The sequence below is a fragment of the Chelonia mydas genome, chromosome 6 (assembly GCF_015237465.2).
Source record: "Chelonia mydas isolate rCheMyd1 chromosome 6, rCheMyd1.pri.v2, whole genome shotgun sequence".
NCBI classification, from domain to species: domain Eukaryota; kingdom Metazoa; phylum Chordata; order Testudines; family Cheloniidae; genus Chelonia; species Chelonia mydas.
Window position 1 is genome coordinate 18095534 of NC_051246.2, and position 17152 is coordinate 18112685.

Sequence of the window (17152 nt, forward strand, 5' to 3'; positions counted from 1 at the left end):
ACTGCTCCTTACTACTGTCCAGGGTGCCTATGTACGGCTTCATGAGCCATGGCATTTAGGGGTAGTCTGGGTCCCCAAGATAACTATAGGCATTTCAACATCCCCAACAGTAATTTTCTGGTCTGGGAAGTAAGTTCCTTCCTGCAGCTGTTCAAACAGACCAGAGTTCCTGAAGATGCGAGCGTCATGCACCTTTCCAGGTCATCCCACGCTGATGTCGGTGAAACGTCCCTTGTGATCCACCAGTGCTTGCAGCACCATGGAAAAGTACCCCTTGCGGTTTATGTACTGGCTGCCCTGGTGTTCCGGGGCGAAGATGGGGATATGTGTTCCGTCTGTTGCCTGCCGCACTTAGGGAATCCCAGCGCATTAAAGCCATCCACAATGGTCTGCACGTTTCCCAAAGTCACTCCCCTTGATAGCAACTGGTCATTGATTGCATTGGCTACTTGCAGCACAGCAGCCCCCACAGTAGATTTCCCCACTCCAAACTGATTCCCGACTGACCGGTAGCTGTCGGGCATTGCAAGCTTCCACAGGGCTATGGCCACTTGCTTCTCAACTGTGAGGGCTGCTCTCATTTTGGTGTCTTTGCGCTTCAGGGCAGGGGACAGCAAGTCACAAAGTGCCATGAAAGTGGCCTTACGCGTACGAAAGTTTCGCAGCCACTGGGAATCATCCCATACCTGCAACACTATGCGGTCCCACCAGTCTGTGCTTGTTTCCCGAGCCCAGAATCGGCGTTCCACAGCATGAACCTGGCCCAACAGCACCATGATCTCCCAATCGCCACATGCCGTGCTGTCTGTGTCCATGGAGAAGCTCGCAAGCGTGGCAATAGCGGGAGAGCAGAGTTGGTGGCAGAAGCTGTGTTGCTCGGTTCACGATGGCCGAGCAGAGTTGAGTTGGAGAGGTGGTTTCATCGTAGCAGGAGAGCAGTAGTGCACCATCTGCTGAAAGCAGTATGGCGTCTGCATGCCAAAAAGGGGCGAAACGATTGTCTGTCGTAGCTTTCTGATGACACACATCCAGAAACACCCGCCAGAATGTTTTTGCCCCATCATGCTTAACTGGGAGCTTAACAGAGAATTCCAATGGGCGGCAGGGACTGTGGGAACTGTGGGATAGCTACCCACAGTAGGGGCACGGCTCTGACATTTGATGCTAGCCTTGGTACTGTGGACGCAATCTGCCAAATTCACCCGCTTTAGTGGGGACACAGAAGACCGAACGTATAAAATAGCTTCCGAAAATTCGAATAGAATAATTTTGAAATAATTTTGTACTATAAACTTACTGAGGGTTAGCAGTGCCATGAGAAAAAGACAGACAGAGCCTAGGAAAACCACCAGCCAAGAGAAGCTCAAGAGGCCTAAGCCCACTGAGGTGTCCTTACATCCCATCCTCAGGTTTCACATAGCTCAGGCTGAGGCCTGCCTCGTTCTGTGGAGCTCCATACTTGGCCAGGTTAGGCTTCTTCAAGGCCTGGTATGAGGCCTCCCTGCTTTTTCACTAGTTTCACCCCTAACTTGGACTCTACACAGGCCACCAGGGCTAACCCCCTTAATCTTATTTTAAAAGAGCTATAAAATCATTAACAATCATGGGCCTCAGTTCCACACCTCATCAGAACAATGGCACCTCCATCAGCCCCTGGCACCACGCCAGAGCCCTGTTCCAACACTGACTCAGACAGAACGCAGTGACTCCTAGTGAATTAACACCACTGTTTTCTGGACCTCCTGGGTTTTGCCCACAGATCCCCCTACTCAGCACTGAGCGGGCCTGATCCTTCCAAAGGTATGACATGTAATGATAGGTCTCAGCTGGTGTCCCTTATGGGGTTGGTGATGGGATAAAGCACCAGGGTGACTAGGGGCCAGGACTACACCTGTACAGAGATGACGATGTCACCCGCATGAGGGGAGCTTGGGGATCTGTTGCTCTCTAGTGGCTGGTTCACATGGATGTTAATGAGTGTGCTACAGCCACTCCCTAGAGATGGTTCGTCCTTTTAGTTCAGAATCGCCTGGTTTTTGCTCTGAAGATCATGGGGTTTAAATCTCAGTGTGGGCCCAAGCAGGAGCAGTTAAAATTGCAAGCCAGAGATTGACATACAGGGCAAGGGGGTGCAGAGCAGTGGGACAGAAGACCAGACTAGCAGCATGTGTGTAGGTCAGAGTTAAGAGTACTAGCAGAGCTGTGGAGGAGGCGTATTTGGCAGCTGTTAGCATCAGGCTCAGGGGCCCGTTCTCCATTCCCCAGTCACAGGAGCAGTTTCTCTACACACCTTGCTTGCCCTGCCGCAAAGATAAAGCATCTTTGAATGAGTTTTACATTCCTCCCCCGATGCCCCCCCGCCCCAGTGTTCACAACACAACAGGGAAGTAGGGAAGAAGCAGAGACAGAGTTACCAACTCTCATCATGTTATTGTGAGTGATGCAATAATTGTGCTTTTCTTAAAGCTCCAGCTCCTGGAGTCAGGTGAACATACCAGAACGTCAGCTTTCCTTTTAAAAACAGGGTTTCGAGCCTCATCTTTTTGTTTTATGTTTGTATGGTGCCTGGCCCAATGGGGTCCTGCTCCATGACCGGAGCTCTTAAGCACTGCAGGAATACAAATACATAATAACTGTAGAGACAGAGAAGCTTCAAAGCATGACCTCCGCAGATTCAAAAGCCAGAAAAGCATTTTAAAATAGCCACAAATTTGTTATTTTTAAAATCTCATGATTTTTAAGGGAAGCTCATGAGTTTGGGGGGCCTCAGGATTTTTGAGCGCTCAGGGTTGGCGATATTCTCGGCAGTGAGAAGGGCAGAAAGAGCGAGAGAGATGAGACGGGGAGCCCCAACCCCAAAGAGCCAAAAATCAAGAGATTGCTGCAAAAATCATGAGCTTTTTCACACAAAAAATACACTTGAGGGGTTTTTTCATAGGTTCATGGATTATCAGGCCAGAAGGGACCCTTAGATCAACCAATCTGACCTCCAGCAGAGCACAGACCAGAGAATGTCACCCTGTTACCTCTGCATGGAGCCCGATAACTTGTGTCTGAGTAAAGCGTCTTCCAGACAGGCCGCCTGTGGGCTGGTCTACACTAGAAAGTTAGGTTGACCCAGGTGTGTCCCTCAGGGCTGTGAAAAATTCACCCTCCTGAGAGAAGTAGTTAATCCAACCTCTCTCCCAGGGTAGATGCCATGAGCTCACTGGAAGAACTCTGCCATCGTCCTACCTCTCGGAGCGGTGGATTTACGACAGCGTTGCTGCAGTAAGTGTCAGCACTACAGGGCAGCACTGCAGCTGTGTAGACATAGCCTGATCGAGAATCCACCACTTCCAGTGGCCATCTGCTCCAAGGGTTAGTCACCCTTCAAAATGTGTGCCTTACGTCTACCTTAGATTTGGCCATGGACGGTGGGTGAACCACAGGCTTGGGGAGGCTAGCCCCTGGCCCGGCCCACCCCTTGAGCCTGAGGCCCCACCCCAAAGCCCAGAATCCCTCCCTCCCGCGGCTACCTGCCCCCCCTCCCAATCCCGGGTTGCCCAAGCACCACCAGCCCCAAAGCGCCAGGGCACACACACACACTCAGAGCACCAGACAGGCTGCCCCATCAGCCCCGCAGCACTGGATGGGTGGGCTGCCCCCCAGCACCAGACCACTGGGTGGCGTCGGGCAGCCCTCCCTTTCCCCCCAGCCCTGGAGAACTGGGTGGTGCGGCCCCAGCCACCCCAAGTCCTAGCCGCCCTAGCCCCAGCCCCAGCCCAGCAGGCTTCCCGAAAGAGGAGCAGCCCGCTTGCCTGGACTGGGGCCAACTACCAGCAGCAGAAGGAGGGGGCCTTGGGCGGTGCATGGACAGGGCCACGCGGGGCTCTTTCCGGAGGTACAGCCTCCCCAGGCTATTGTACGCATCGTCCATGGATTGGTCTGGCTCCAACTTCCAACCGCTGGATCTTGTTCTACCCTTCTCCACTCGATTAGAGAGCCCTTTAATAGCCAGTCTTTTCTCCCTATGAATGTGCTTGGGCACTGTACTTGAGCTACTTCTTGATCTCCTTTTCGATAAGCTAAACTGACTGAGCTCTGTAAGTCTCTTGCTAGCCGGCACTTCTTCCAGCCGGCAAATTGCATTTGTGACTCTTCTCTGTATCCACTCCAGTTTTTCAATAACCTAATCACATAGAACAAGAAAGAAAAAGGCCTCATTCAATACCATGGCCACCTACACACTGACTCGACCTTGTGCCTGCCCGCCCACTTCGAATCATAGAATATCAGGCTTGGAAGGGACCTCAAGAGGTCATCTAGTCCAACCCCCTGCTCAGAGCAGGACCAATCCCCAACTAAATCATCCGATCCCAGAAGGATACACTGACTAGACCCCTCGATTCCAGGCAACTTGGCCTTCTAATTTTGGGGGCACTTGGGGTGTGCTTGAGCCCTGTTTTTAAGCTTTTCTCTGCAACTGTGAGGGCAAGAAACTTACTTTTCTTTTGAATGCACACTGAGGTTCTCAGCTAGTTCCTTGTTTCCAGGAGATGGGGCTTGAAATAAAACATCACTCACCATGGGACTTGCCATAAAATCCTGAGAGCTGGCAACACTCAAAAGGTAGCATAACAGGAGGATTCAATGGGAGGGGGGTCTTAGGGCTGAAGGCTTCGATGGTTATGTTCCCTTTCACCCTGAGCTTTGCACTTTTCACCCGGCCCCTTCCCAGCAGCAGGCAGCTCCCCAGGTGTTGCCTCTCTGCTCATCTGATTCACACCCCGCCCCCTCCCCACCACTCACCCTACAAAGCCCCGGTCCCACAGCTTCCCCCCCTTATGAGAAGTGGCTGCTAGACAGGGCTTCTTTCTTAGCATCTTCAGCCATGGGGCTGGGCTGTAGGTATTTTGTGGGCTTAGTGCTGCTCTGGTCCCTAAGAATAGCCCTTGGGCAGGGGGACTTCCACAGGGTCAGTTTCTCTGTCTTGCAACATGAGTATGACTGTGGAGACTATGGGATGCAGCTGCTGGTCTTTCCCAGCCAGGGCCGCACCGTCCGCTTCAAAGTTGTGGGTAAGTAGCTGCCTGGCTGCTTCACAAGAAAGCTAAGAAGCCTCCTGCTCGTCTGCCCTCTTAGACATGCAGGAGGGTTTTATGGGTCTCCTGTGGAAACCTCTTACTTCTACAGTATGTAATGAGAGCTTTAGGAAGGGAACAAGAAGGTTCTACTCTAGTGCTTCTTGGTGGCCTGGCTATTATCCTCAAATCTTGAGTACCCTGGTCTCCTGAAGTGAGAGTCTGTGGCTTCTGTCCCCTGGAGAAAAGACTGGAGTTAGCCCTAACCATTGAATCCAGGTAGCGAAGTCTTTCCTCACAACAGCCTGCTGATCGTGACCCACAAAATAGCAGAGGGTAAAGAGGGAACCCTGCTGGGGGGGAGACTGTAAAAGGACATACCAAAATGTGGCTGGGTATCCCAAGCTCAGGTGTAACTTGGCCCTTTGAGCTCCAGACACCTGGATCCTGTGGCCTCTGTGGGCGATCACCTCCCTGTTGTCATGCCCAAGCATGGGGTCGGATGGGATGGCCTGGCCTGGCTCGGCCACTCTCAGCACTCCTGGCTCTAGGTCAGACTTGGTAAATGAGGGCCATCCTGTACCTTTAGAGCTGCTTCCCACCATGCTAAACTCCACTAAACCGAAGGATGTGACAAACCACAGTCACTGTTCCAAACATGGCTACTTGGCTAAGCTTCATCAAGGGCTTTAACTCTTTCTTACCCACGACCTGTATGACTCTCTCCACAGATGAGTTTGGGACACCCTTCGAAGTTACCAACTGCTCCATCTGTCTCCATTGGGTCACATCTGGCGAGCAAGGAGCGATGATCTTCTCGGCTGGCTACAATGGCTGCCATGTCCAGAAGAAGGTGAGGGGGGTTGGCACGCCTCACCCCAGTGTACCTGAGCAACAACAGAAGCTGGAGATGGGTCCACACCTGCAGTCACACAGCCTGTGCAGCTGGGGGGCACTGTGCTTAGCGCCTACAGAGAGTCTGTTAGGCCACAATACTGACTGACTGGTGTCTCTTTATTGCAGGATGGCCGTAACCACCTGCAGGTGCGAGTGGAGGAACTGCTGAGCACCAGGGCCATCGCTGCCACCTATGATGTGAACATGACCTGCCCCAAGCCCACTGAACGTGACTTAACCCCAGAGGAGACCATGCGCTACGTACCGCAGCCGGGCCTGGTGCGCCCGGTGCCCCAGCCGCAGCCGGGCCTGGTGCGCCCGGTGCCCCAGCCGCAGCCGGGCCTGGTGCGCCCGGTGCCCCAGCCGCAGCCGGGCCTGGTGCGCCCGGTGCCCCAGCCGCAGCCGGGCCTGGTGCGCCCGGTGCCCCAGCCGCAGCCGGGCCTGGTGCGCCCGGTGCCCCAGCCGCAGCCGGGCCTGGTGCGCCCGGTGCCCCAGCCGCAGCCGGGCCTGGTGCGCCCGGTGCCCCAGCCGCAGCCGGGCCTGGTGCGCCCGGTGCCCCAAATATATCCTCCACCAAGCAACATAGGTGTGTAGGGGTGTCTGTGACCTCTAACTGGTTTGAGTGCATGTGAGTCCCCTCTAATGGAAGGTTTCATGGTCCACTTCTGACTCCTGTGGTGGTCTTCAGAGGAGCTGAACCTTGTCTCTTGCTTGTGGCTGCCATGTTAGAGCTGGTGTTGACAGTGTTGTAAGCCATGATCAAAAATGAGGTTCGTTTAGAAATCATGCTGTTCCCCCACCCGCCCCCAGTTTATTTGAAGGGAAGGGGTGGCTATTTGCCTTCTGGTTTTTCAAAGCTTTAGGGGGAAGGCACTTGCTTCCAAAGTCTGAGCTTCTTTGGTGCAAAATCCAGTCACACATGCACCAATGTGTCCTTGCCATTGGCTGCTCAGAGGGGTTTCCCCTGTTCCTCCAGTATCCCAGGGTTTGGGATCTGATGTTGTATCCCTTCATATCTCATCCCCACATCTGCTTGCAATCTGTCTCCTTCCCCCCATGTCTCTCGCACAGGCTCTCCACAGCTCTTAGTCCCTCAGCACTCTTAGTGTCCTGTCTAGCCCTTCCCCTAAACCAGAGTGGCAGCCACTTTGCCTCTAGGTACAGCTTCAGTCTCATGAAAGAAATTCGCAGCCATGTTTTACGAGGGGCACTTTCCTCTGATTGGCTATGGGGAAATGGTGGCCTTCCTGCTAGCGTCTGCCCCATCATCAATAAAGGGAGATGGTGACTTTAATAACGGAAAAATTCATAGAGTAGGCGTCTGCTCACCATTTCATGAGATGGCTAGAAAAACCCACCCCGGAACTGCTAACTGTGATAAATTGGAGTGGACCACGCTGCTGGCTGTGTTGAGGGGGCTGTAGGGTGTGGGTGGGGGCTCTCCTCTGACACAGCAGCAGATCAGGAGCCTGAAATTCCAAGTGAAATGTTAAGCCTGGTATCTGGCTTAATGCAAAGAAGGGCAACATCCTACATCTGGAGGACAGGGGTGGGGATCTGAGCACAATGCTGTCTGAGGTGGTATGTGGTTTGAGGTTATGGATGTGAGGGGGCAGGGTGAGCTGGGATGGAGGACCACTGTGGGAGCTCTTGCAGCCCTTTGGGGAAGGGGAGGAGGGTTGGACTGGTGTTGAGGTCAGCCACTTGTCCAGAGGTCACTACGGATCTTAAAAAGTCTCTGGGGAAGGGTCTCTTGTGATCCCTTCAGAGGATCTCTAGCTCTCCTTAATCCACACCCTGCTGTTCTAGGGGCCCATCTCACAGAGGAGCAGTGCCGTGTGGTGGCTGGGAAGATGCCCTGTGCGGATGCCCCAGGCCAAGCTGCTTGCTTCCAGGCTGGCTGCTGTTATGATGAGACTGACCTCACTACTCCCTGCTACTATGGCAACACAGGTAGGAGACCTGCCCTCATGTCAGCTTATGGAGCCTTTTGCCATCTCCGTCCTGGGAAGCTTGGTGACACACCGTACTTCTCAGATGAGTTTGGTCACCACCTACTAGCATGGTGAACTAGACTTGGATGCAATGTCTTTGTAACTCTCACCCTAGGCTGCAGCTGGCATCAGTTGTGTGCAAAGGGATTCCTTCCTACATCACGGTCTCTCCTCAGTTGCCCAGTGCCTGGCAGATCTTGAGAGCCAACACCAAATGTGTGGTGGCAGAGGAAGAACCATCAGACCGTACAGGCTGGTGCTCCATCATCAGATCGAAGGATAACTCTGCCGGCTTGTGTCTCGTTCCTGCACAACCTGAGCTGCAATCATGCTGTGTCAGACAAACCCACTTACCCCCATGGGGCTTCACTTGATAGATTCCAAAGCCAGAAGGGACCATTGTGATCATTAGTCTGATTTCCTGTATCACACAAGCTATAGACTTTCCCTGAAATAATTCCTCAAGCAGATCTCTTAGTAGACATCCAGTCTTGCCTTATCAGTGACCCTGGGCAAACCATTCCAAGGGTTAACTACCCTCGCTCTCAGATCTACACCTTATTTAAATACTTAGATTGGAGAAGAGCCATGAGAAATATTAGAAAACAGGCCTTGTAGTGACCAAGTTCTGCCTCTTTAGACAGAGAGAAGGTTAAGGGGTGACTTGATTCCAGTCTATCATCCAGAGTGTGGCATGGAACTCTTGCCCAATTCCTCTACCAGGAACATCTATACTGAATCCTGCTCCTTTGTGTTGCAGTCACTGTTCAGTGCCTCCTGGATGGTCACTTTGTTCTGGTGGTCTCCAGGGACATGTCTGATCACCCCATCATCCTGGAGAGTGTCCGGCTAGCCTATGCCCAGGCAGGGTGTGACCCCATCAGGATGACTGAGGCTTTTGTGATCTTCCGCTTCCCCCTCATGCAGTGCGGCACCACAGTCCAGGTGAGGGGACACCCACGGGAAGCCAGGGTGAGTGCTCTGCTCAGGGGCTTGGGGGACTAACCTGCCCCATGTCTCCACTCTTCCAGGTGATCCATGACAAACTGATCTATGAGAACCAGCTGATCTCTGGCATCGACATCCGGACTGGGCCAGACGGCTCCATCACCCGGGACAGCATCTTCATGTAAGTTGGCCTGCTCTATTGACTAGCAAGGAAGTGATGGTGAGCAGGCTTCAGCCCTTCCACAGTGGAAGCGTGAGGCCAGATACTTTCCCCTGGCAAAGATCTGATCCATCAATTTTTCAGCAGCCTCTCCTGACCACCGAAGGACTTGGGGGATGTTCTACAGGTATGGATTCCCTGCAGTCACAGACATCCCCTTTTTTGAGTGTGGGGCAATGCACCTGATCCCTAATGGGGCATGGGGCAAAATCTTGCTTTGTGAAGGGAAGGACACGCTGTGCAGCTGACTGTCCAAGAGTCAGGGTTTTACATTGTCTGATCAAATGCCAACATTGGTCAGCCTCACCTCAGTCCCTAGAAAAATCCTGCAGCAGGTCAAATCCATTCTGAAGCACTTGGCTGGTCCTGATCACCTTCCTCTCCTCCAAGTTGCATTCACCAAGGGCAAGTCATGCCTGACCAACCTGATTGCTTTCTATGACGAGAACTGGCTCTGCGCATATGGGGAAAGTGGTGGACATGATATACCTTGACTCTAACAAAGTTTGACACAGTATCCCACCGTATTCTTGACAGCAAGTTAAAAAAGTATGGACTATAAGGTGGGTCGAAAGCTGGCTAGGTCATCAAGCTCAACCGGTAGTGATCAATAGCTCTGTCTAGTTGGCAGCTGGTATCAAGCAGCGTGCCCCAGGGGTCAGTCCTGGGGCTGGTTTTGTTCATCATCATTAATGATCTGGATGATGGGATGGCTTACACCCTCAGCAAGTTAATGGATGACACTAAATTGGGGGGAGAGGTAGGTAGGGTCCAGAGTGACCTAGAAAAATTGAAAATTGGGCTAAAAGAAATCTGAGGTTCAATAAGGACAAGTGCAGAGTCTGCACTTAGGAGGGAAGAATCCCATTTACTGGTACAGGCTGGGGACCGACTGGCTAAGCAGCAGTTCTACAGACAAGGTCCTGGGGATTAGAGTGAACGAGAAGCTGGCTATGAAATCAATAGTGGGCCCTTGTTGCCAAGAAAGCTACTGGTATGTTGGGCTGCATTAGTAGGAGCATTGCCAGCAGATGGAGGGAAGTGATTCCCCTCTATCCAGCACTGGGGAGGCCCATCTAGAATACTGTGTCCAGTTTTGGGCCCCCACCAACAGAAAGGATGTGGAAAAATTGGAGAGCCCAGCAGAGGGCAACAAAAATGAAGAGATGAGTGAGGGGGGATTTGATAGCAGCCTTCAACTACCTGAAGGGGTTCCAAGGAGAATGGAGCTCAGCTGTTCTCGGTGGTGGCAGATGACCGAACAAGGAGCAATGGTCTCAAGCTGCAGTGGGGGAGGTCTAGGTTGGCTATTGGGGATGGGACTATCCCACAGGGAGGGTGGTGAAGCACTGGAATGGGTTACCTAGGGAGGTGGCAGAACCTCTAAGGATGGAGATTCTGCCACCTGGCTTGACCAAGCCCTGGCTGGGATGATTTAGTTGGGGTTGGTCCTGCTTTGAGCAGGGGGTTGGACTAGCTGACCACCTGAGGTCACTTCCAATCCTAATCTTATGATTGTAAATGCCACTTGCTATGTGATCTCCAATGATGACAAGTAGGCACAGCCAGCCTGACCTGAGAAGGCCTCCGTGGGGCCACCCGGAGGGACTGATAACTCACTACAGGGTTGGTAGAAAGAAAGCTTGGATAACAGTTGGTGGCAAACTTGAGAATGCTGCCAAGAGAGATGTGTGTGACTACAAGTAAGCAGGTGCTTCTAGCCTGTCTGAGAAGGCCCCCATGTGGCCGTGCTCAGACACTCCTGCTGAGTCCCTGAGTTAGAGGGAAGAACATCTGAGTTGCTAAAAGGGTTGATACACTAGCATCCTTGGATGTCTGCCATCCAAGTACTGATAGGGCCTGACCCTGCTTGTCTCAAGCACTAATAAGGTCACTGCCAGAAACCACATGGCCTCAATCTGAATTCACAGAGCATCAGCCCCTGTCTCCTCCCTCTGCTCTCTCCTGTGCAGCCTCCATGCTCGCTGCATCTACAATGCCAGTGACTTTCTGCCAGTCCAGGTCGAGGTCTTCTTGCCCCCCACACCTGCTCCAGTCACCCAGGCAGGACCCCTCCGGCTTGAGTTGCGCATCGCCACAGGTAGGTGACCCCTCACTCCAGCACGGAGATCCCATCCCCCTGAAGGACCACAGGTGTCTCAGCTCTGCTCTCCTCCTGCCCTCTCCCCCACAGACCTGAGCTACAGATCCTATCTCACAGACAGAGACTACCCTGTGGTGAAGGTGCTCAGGGACCCTCTCTACATGGAGGTTCGCATCCTGCACAGAACAGACCCGTCCCTGGTTCTGGTTCTACACCAGTGCTGGGCCACCCCAAGTGCTAACCCCCTGCAGCAGCCGCAGTGGCCCATCCTGGCGGACGGGTGAGTGGCTGGGATGGAGGGGGAGCATGGCTTGGGGAGGAGGAAGGCGGTTTCCTTGGTCCACCCTTCTCTCATGTCTTGCTCCCAGGTGCCCGTTCCTGGGAGACAACTACAGAACCCAGCTTGTGCCCGTGGGCCCTGCCTTATCTGAGCTGCCCTTCCCGACTCACCACCAGCGCTTCGTCCTCTCCACCTTTGCCTTTGTGGACTCCGCCTCCCAGGTGGCGCTTGAGGGAGAGGTGAGAAGGGGCCCACATATAAAGCGGGTGAGGAGGGGGAAGTCGGAGTGCAGGGGCAGGAGCTCCTATTTCAGTCAGGTCCTGACCTTCACATTGTCTCTGCTGAGGCGCTGCACATGCAGAACCAAACTGATAGCTGTGGATCTACTTCCTGGCTCCTACCAGCACTGGCCAGTCACTCACTAACTCCATTCTCACTTGTGTGGATTTTAGGTGTACATTTACTGTAGCGCCTCAGCTTGCTACCCCTCCCGGCTGGAGCCCTGCAGGACCATGTGCCCATCAGGAGCTGCTACGAGTAAGTCGGAGTGGCTCCATCTGGGCCCCAGTGGTCTGAAACCCATGTGGGTTTCTACAAGCTGCCATCCCAAATACCAGAGGACTCATAGTGAACAGAGATCTGCCTGTCCTGCTATATTGGAGGAGGGCAAACTACCGCCCACAGGACCATCCTGCCCGGCCCCTGAGTTTCCGGCCGGGGAGGCTAGCCCCCAGCCCCTCCTGTGCCGTCCAGCACTCTACTCCGGCAGGGCTGTGAGCTCCTGCTGCTCTGAGCAGCATCATAAGGGGGTTGGCCTTGGATAAGGGGCAGAGGGTCCCAGGGGGCAGTCGGGACAGGGGCTGGTTGGATTGGGCAGAGGTTCAGGGGGCATTGGATAGTCGTTGGAGTCCAGCGGGGGCTGTCAGGGAGCGGGGGGTTGGATAGGGGTGTGGTCCCAGGGCGCAGTTAGGGGCAGGGGTCCTGGGAGGGGGCAGTCAGGAGACAAGGAGTTGGGGGGGGGCAGAGGGGGTTTCTGAGGTGGGCAGTCAGGGGGCAGGAAGTGGGAGGGAGCCAGGCTCTTTGGGGAGGCACAGCCTTCCCTACCTGGCCCTCCATATAGTTTTACAGTGCTAATGTGGCCCTCAGGCCAAAAAGTTTGCCCAGCCCTGTGCTATACACTGACTGCAAGGCGTTCAGCCCAGCTCGTTATGTACCTGTACCATGTACTGTAGCGCTAGCTGGGGTATGATGGGCTAACACGAAGAGGTAAATGGCCTAATCTCCTACAATTGCCCTATGTAGGAGACAATACTAGAAATTGCCTCTGGAGTGTGGAGTGTCTGCTGCTCCTGATGAAATGGCCTTTCTTCCCAACTTCTCCCACACTTCAAATAAGCAATTCAGGAAGATCTAATACCTGGTACCAGAACCTGTCAGGAGGCCTGTAAGGGCTCATGGTTGAGTCCATGGTGATGCTGCATTTCATCATGATGGGCCCTCTGGTTGTGAGTGCGCTGGACAGACAGCTCCCTAACTCTCCATTCCATCTCCCAGGAGGCCGCCGGTTCCTGGATATCAACAATGGGACAGGAGAGCCCCAGGACCTGGTGAGCTCTCCTGGCCCTGTGATCTTCCAGCAGAGCCCTGAGCCGTGGAGAGAGCACATCTATGAGAACAAGGGTGAGTTTTCTGTTAAACCTGAGTAGGACGACTGGCATCTTGCACAGTAACCTGGAATACAGCAAGTCAATGCTGTCCAGGGGATTCTAATATAAATGTTCATGGCGGGGCCGGGGAGGGGGGGCTACATGCAGAAGTCACTCCTTGATGATCCATATGTAAGCTAATGCTGGCTGACACCACACCTGTGAGTGCTTCCTATGAGTGGGCCAATGTTGGGTTATTTCCTTATCCTTTGGACATTCATAGGATGTCTCAAAACCCAGCAAACTTGGGGGGGCGGGGGGGGGGACACTATGGCACCTCAATGGTGACTTGTATGCCCTGAGCCTCTGTGGCACTCAATGCACTGGGGCTAGCATTGCCTCAGCCATTCAATAGAAGGCAATCAATGGGATGGTGGTGCTGGCTCACAGTCTAAAAAGTGAGTTGACAATTCAAGTATCTTTCTGATGAAGGCTGGCCTAAGCGGTAGGGGGAGCACCACTGGGGCAGGGAAGTCTAGGTGTCATCTCCACACTTTAGACCCTACAGAAATCAGGATTGTCTTAACCTCTCCTCCTCTTCCTCCTCCAGACCCTGTCTCCAGACTGGACCTGACCCTGGTGCTTCTGGCCATGCTTTCATTGGTGGCTGTGGTTTCTCTTGTTACTGTGACACTACTCCATAGGAGAAGCAGCTGGATGACAAGGTCCCCAATCTTCCATGGCAGATGACTGTAAAATAAGGGAGGGGGAGCAGAAATAAAATGTCTGGACTGCACTAATGTCTTGTGGTAGCATGTGTCCCTCTGGGGGAGGGAACAGCAGTTGTTGAGGCCAGGCGTCTACTACTGGCCTTGTAGCTCTTCCCCAGTCAGCAGCAGAACAGACCTCTCTGCAGGGATAGACACCAGAATAGGATGTGGCATAGAGGACAGGAAGAAGACTGCAAGCTAGCACTAGACAAGGTAAATCAAATGGCTTTCTCTCATCTCCTGGGGTCCTATCTGGGGGGAGGGGAAGCCACTCAGCCGAACTAGAGACTTTTTGATTAACTTTACTGTGAATAGCTGGATTCTAACTCCACTGGGCACGCAATAAGAACGACTGGCGCTTGCCAGTCTAACATGAAGTCCATGTGAGCAAGCTGGGGGACAAGCCTAAGTCTGGTAATTAGAAACCCTTGTGTCTTCTGTGGGGGCTGTGGCCAGCCCCTAGCTTACAGGAGGTGGTGAAGATTTCCCCATTGTGTTAGTGACTGGGAAACCTGATGCTTCAAGACCTTAAGCATCCTGCCTTACAGCTGGGATCTCCCCCATAACTGCTATCTCCTGCTTCTTGACCCTTAAGCTATATCTATGGGGCACTCCAAAGTGTGGCTGTAGTGCGCACACACAGACCTCAATGAGCTAGCTTTCATCAAGCTAGTTGAAATAACAGTAGTGGAAGCATGGACTATACAAGACTAGCTGGGACTCTGGGTCAGGCTCCAGTGGGTAGCCTGTGCTGCTGTTGCTCTACTGCTTGATCTGGCTAGGCTAAAGCTACCTTGGCTACATCTACACACTCACCTCTGTCTACACAGCAATCTACCCTTCTCCATTTGCATTAGTTTCCTTCTATCTCACCTGGGAAACTACAGCCCTCCAGCTCCTCTCCAAATCCCCTTCCAACAGCTAAAATCTTCTCTCCCCCTGCTCCTATCATGTCAACATCCTCCACCTACTGTAGAACCCACAGGGACTGTCACACTAACGTGGTGTGACTGTTTTAGCCCCTCTATGAGCATCTTCTAGGGTAGCCTACTGTGGGACTGGATCCTGCAGACACTTAATGTGCATGTGGTAATGACTTCATGGGGACTTCACGCATGCATGGAGTTAAGCACATGCTGAGGGCTGGCCAAGCAACACAAACTGTTCATTAAATGTCAACGTTCAGTCTGCAGTAGGCAAAACCAATGCCTCAAAACTCTTCATGGAAAAAGCAGAAAGACATGTGTATCCTAGAAATGCATGGGCACTCGCCTGAGATCTAGGAGACATGGGTTTGAGTCCCTGCTCTGCCTGACTGGGTGCACCTGTGTACTCCTGCATCCCAAAATGGAGTGTTGCAAGGTCAGAGTCTTGGACTGTAAGAGGATGGCAGCAGGGATCATGCTTTTGTTACTCTCTGCAAAAAGCATTCTGTGATGGCTTGGCACAATAATGAACGGAAGCCTGGTGGCTTCAAGGCACAAGGCCATGAATTTGCCATTTGCTAAAATTCAAAGTAGTATAAAAATCATGCTGTAGTTGTAAAAGCCTTTGCTTCTGTGCTTAAGTCATGTACTTGAGGACTAACAATGAGAATTATTGCTGAAAGCTGGGCACTTATCTGCTAGAAGCAACAGAGAAGGAGAAAGACTTGGGTGTATTGCTTGATCATAGGATGACTCTGATGCAGCTGGGAACAAGGCTAACCCAGTCATGGGATACTCAGGTGAGGTATTTCCAGTAGAGACCGGGAAGTGCTAGTACCATTATACAAGGCACTGGTGAGACCTCATCTGGAATACTGTATGCAATTCTGGTCTCCCATGTGTAAGATGAAGTCAAACTGGACCAGATATGGAGAAGGGCTACTAGGATGTCCAGAGAAATGGATAACCTCACTTATGAGAGGAGACAGAAATACTTTTATTTAGCCTAACCAAAAGAAGGCTGAGGGGAGAGAGAGAGTTGATGGTTCTCTCTAAATGCATCAGAGGGATAACTATCACAGAGGAATTAACATAAGCACCGACGTGCACACAAGAACAAATGGATATAAACTGGCCATAAACAAGTTTAGGCTTTAGATTAGACAAAAGTTTCTCTCCATCAGAGGAGTGAGGTTCTGGAGCAACCTTTCAAAGGGAGCAGAGTGTTGGGGGGCAAAAAGCAAAACTGGCTTCAAGACTGAGCTTCATAAGTTTATGGAGGGGATGGTAGGATGAGACTGCCTACAATGGCACACGGCTGATCTGTGACCGCTAGCTGCAAATATCTCCAATGGCTGGTTACAGGACACTAGATGGGGAGGGCTCTGAGTTACCTTGGGGAAAGAATTCTTTCCCCAAGGTATCTAGCTGGTGGGTCTTGCCCACATGTTCAGGGTCTCACTGATCACCATTTTGGGGAATGGGAAGGAATTTCCCCCATGTCAGAGACCCTGTGGCTGGGGGTTTGCCGTCCTCTCCAGCACAGGGCACGGGTCACTTGCAGGTTTAAACTAATGTAAATGTGGGGATTCTGTTTAGTTTTGTCTTTATATCATTATTTGAGGATATCACTAACTCAGACAGAGGTCATGGGTGTATTGCAGGAGTGGGTGGGTGAGGTTCTGTAGCCTGTAATGCGCAGGAGGTCAGACTAGATGACCGTGATGGTCCCTTCCGACCTTAAAGTCTGTGACAGAAGAGAGACGGGGTTCCCTGAAAGCTCAACAATGGCAGCGGACAGCCAACTATAAGCAATAACGCAACACTGGAGATACAAGTTGCATGCAGCTGGATGGGTGCCTGTGACTTTCTTTCTACCAGCTAAATGACTGTCTTTGCTGATTGCATTGTCACATCTTGCACATGAAAGACTTGGTATCATCTTGGCACAGAAGTAAGACATATAATTGCCTTAGGGTACCAGAAACAATCCACAGGGAGTGGTGCAAGCTACAATGTTTGAATCAGGATTGCCAGCACTGATCTGTGCCAGGATAGAACAATAGCAATAAGCTGTTTCCTCCAAGAACCCAATGGTGTATTTAAATGATGCAAAACTGGGGGTCAATAGTGGCTGATGGGCAGTGGTGGGGGTGGGCAGTGTGCTTTCCAGGACTGCAGTGATGGAGAGGGAAGCCTTAGCTAACCGAACTACCCTGGAGCCAAAACAATAGGGTGGCAGCAGAAGAACAAGTTTCAGACACAAGGGAAAGGGAGTAAGTTCTGTATTTCTGCTACTGCTGC

General features: G+C 52.3%; 1 protein-coding gene across 1 annotated transcript; it reads left to right on the forward strand.

The window, feature by feature from the left end:
* Positions 1 to 4814: 4814 nt before the first annotated feature.
* LOC119566328 (zona pellucida sperm-binding protein 1-like) lies at positions 4815 to 13948 on the forward strand. The gene is made up of 12 exons (XM_043549611.1): positions 4815 to 5060; positions 5795 to 5916; positions 6087 to 6546; positions 7770 to 7913; positions 8715 to 8899; positions 8986 to 9083; positions 11096 to 11223; positions 11317 to 11506; positions 11595 to 11745; positions 11959 to 12043; positions 13061 to 13186; positions 13763 to 13948. The coding sequence occupies exons 1-12, from the start codon at positions 4874 to 4876 to the stop codon at positions 13900 to 13902; spliced, it is 2016 nt and encodes a 671-aa protein (XP_043405546.1). The 5' UTR covers positions 4815 to 4873; the 3' UTR covers positions 13903 to 13948.
* The last annotated feature ends 3204 nt before the right edge of the window (positions 13949 to 17152 follow it).

Bases quoted from the DNA above. Each gene is read 5' to 3' on its own strand.
- LOC119566328 (XM_043549611.1), top strand. From the start codon at position 4,874: ATGGGGCTGGGCTGTAGGTATTTTGTGGGCTTAGTGCTGCTCTGGTCC. The intron at 5,061-5,794 runs GTAAGTAGCTGC...CTCTCTCCACAG, and splicing joins CGTCCGCTTCAAAGTTGTGG to ATGAGTTTGGGACACCCTTC. The intron at 8,900-8,985 runs GTGAGGGGACAC...CCACTCTTCCAG, and splicing joins AGTGCGGCACCACAGTCCAG to GTGATCCATGACAAACTGAT.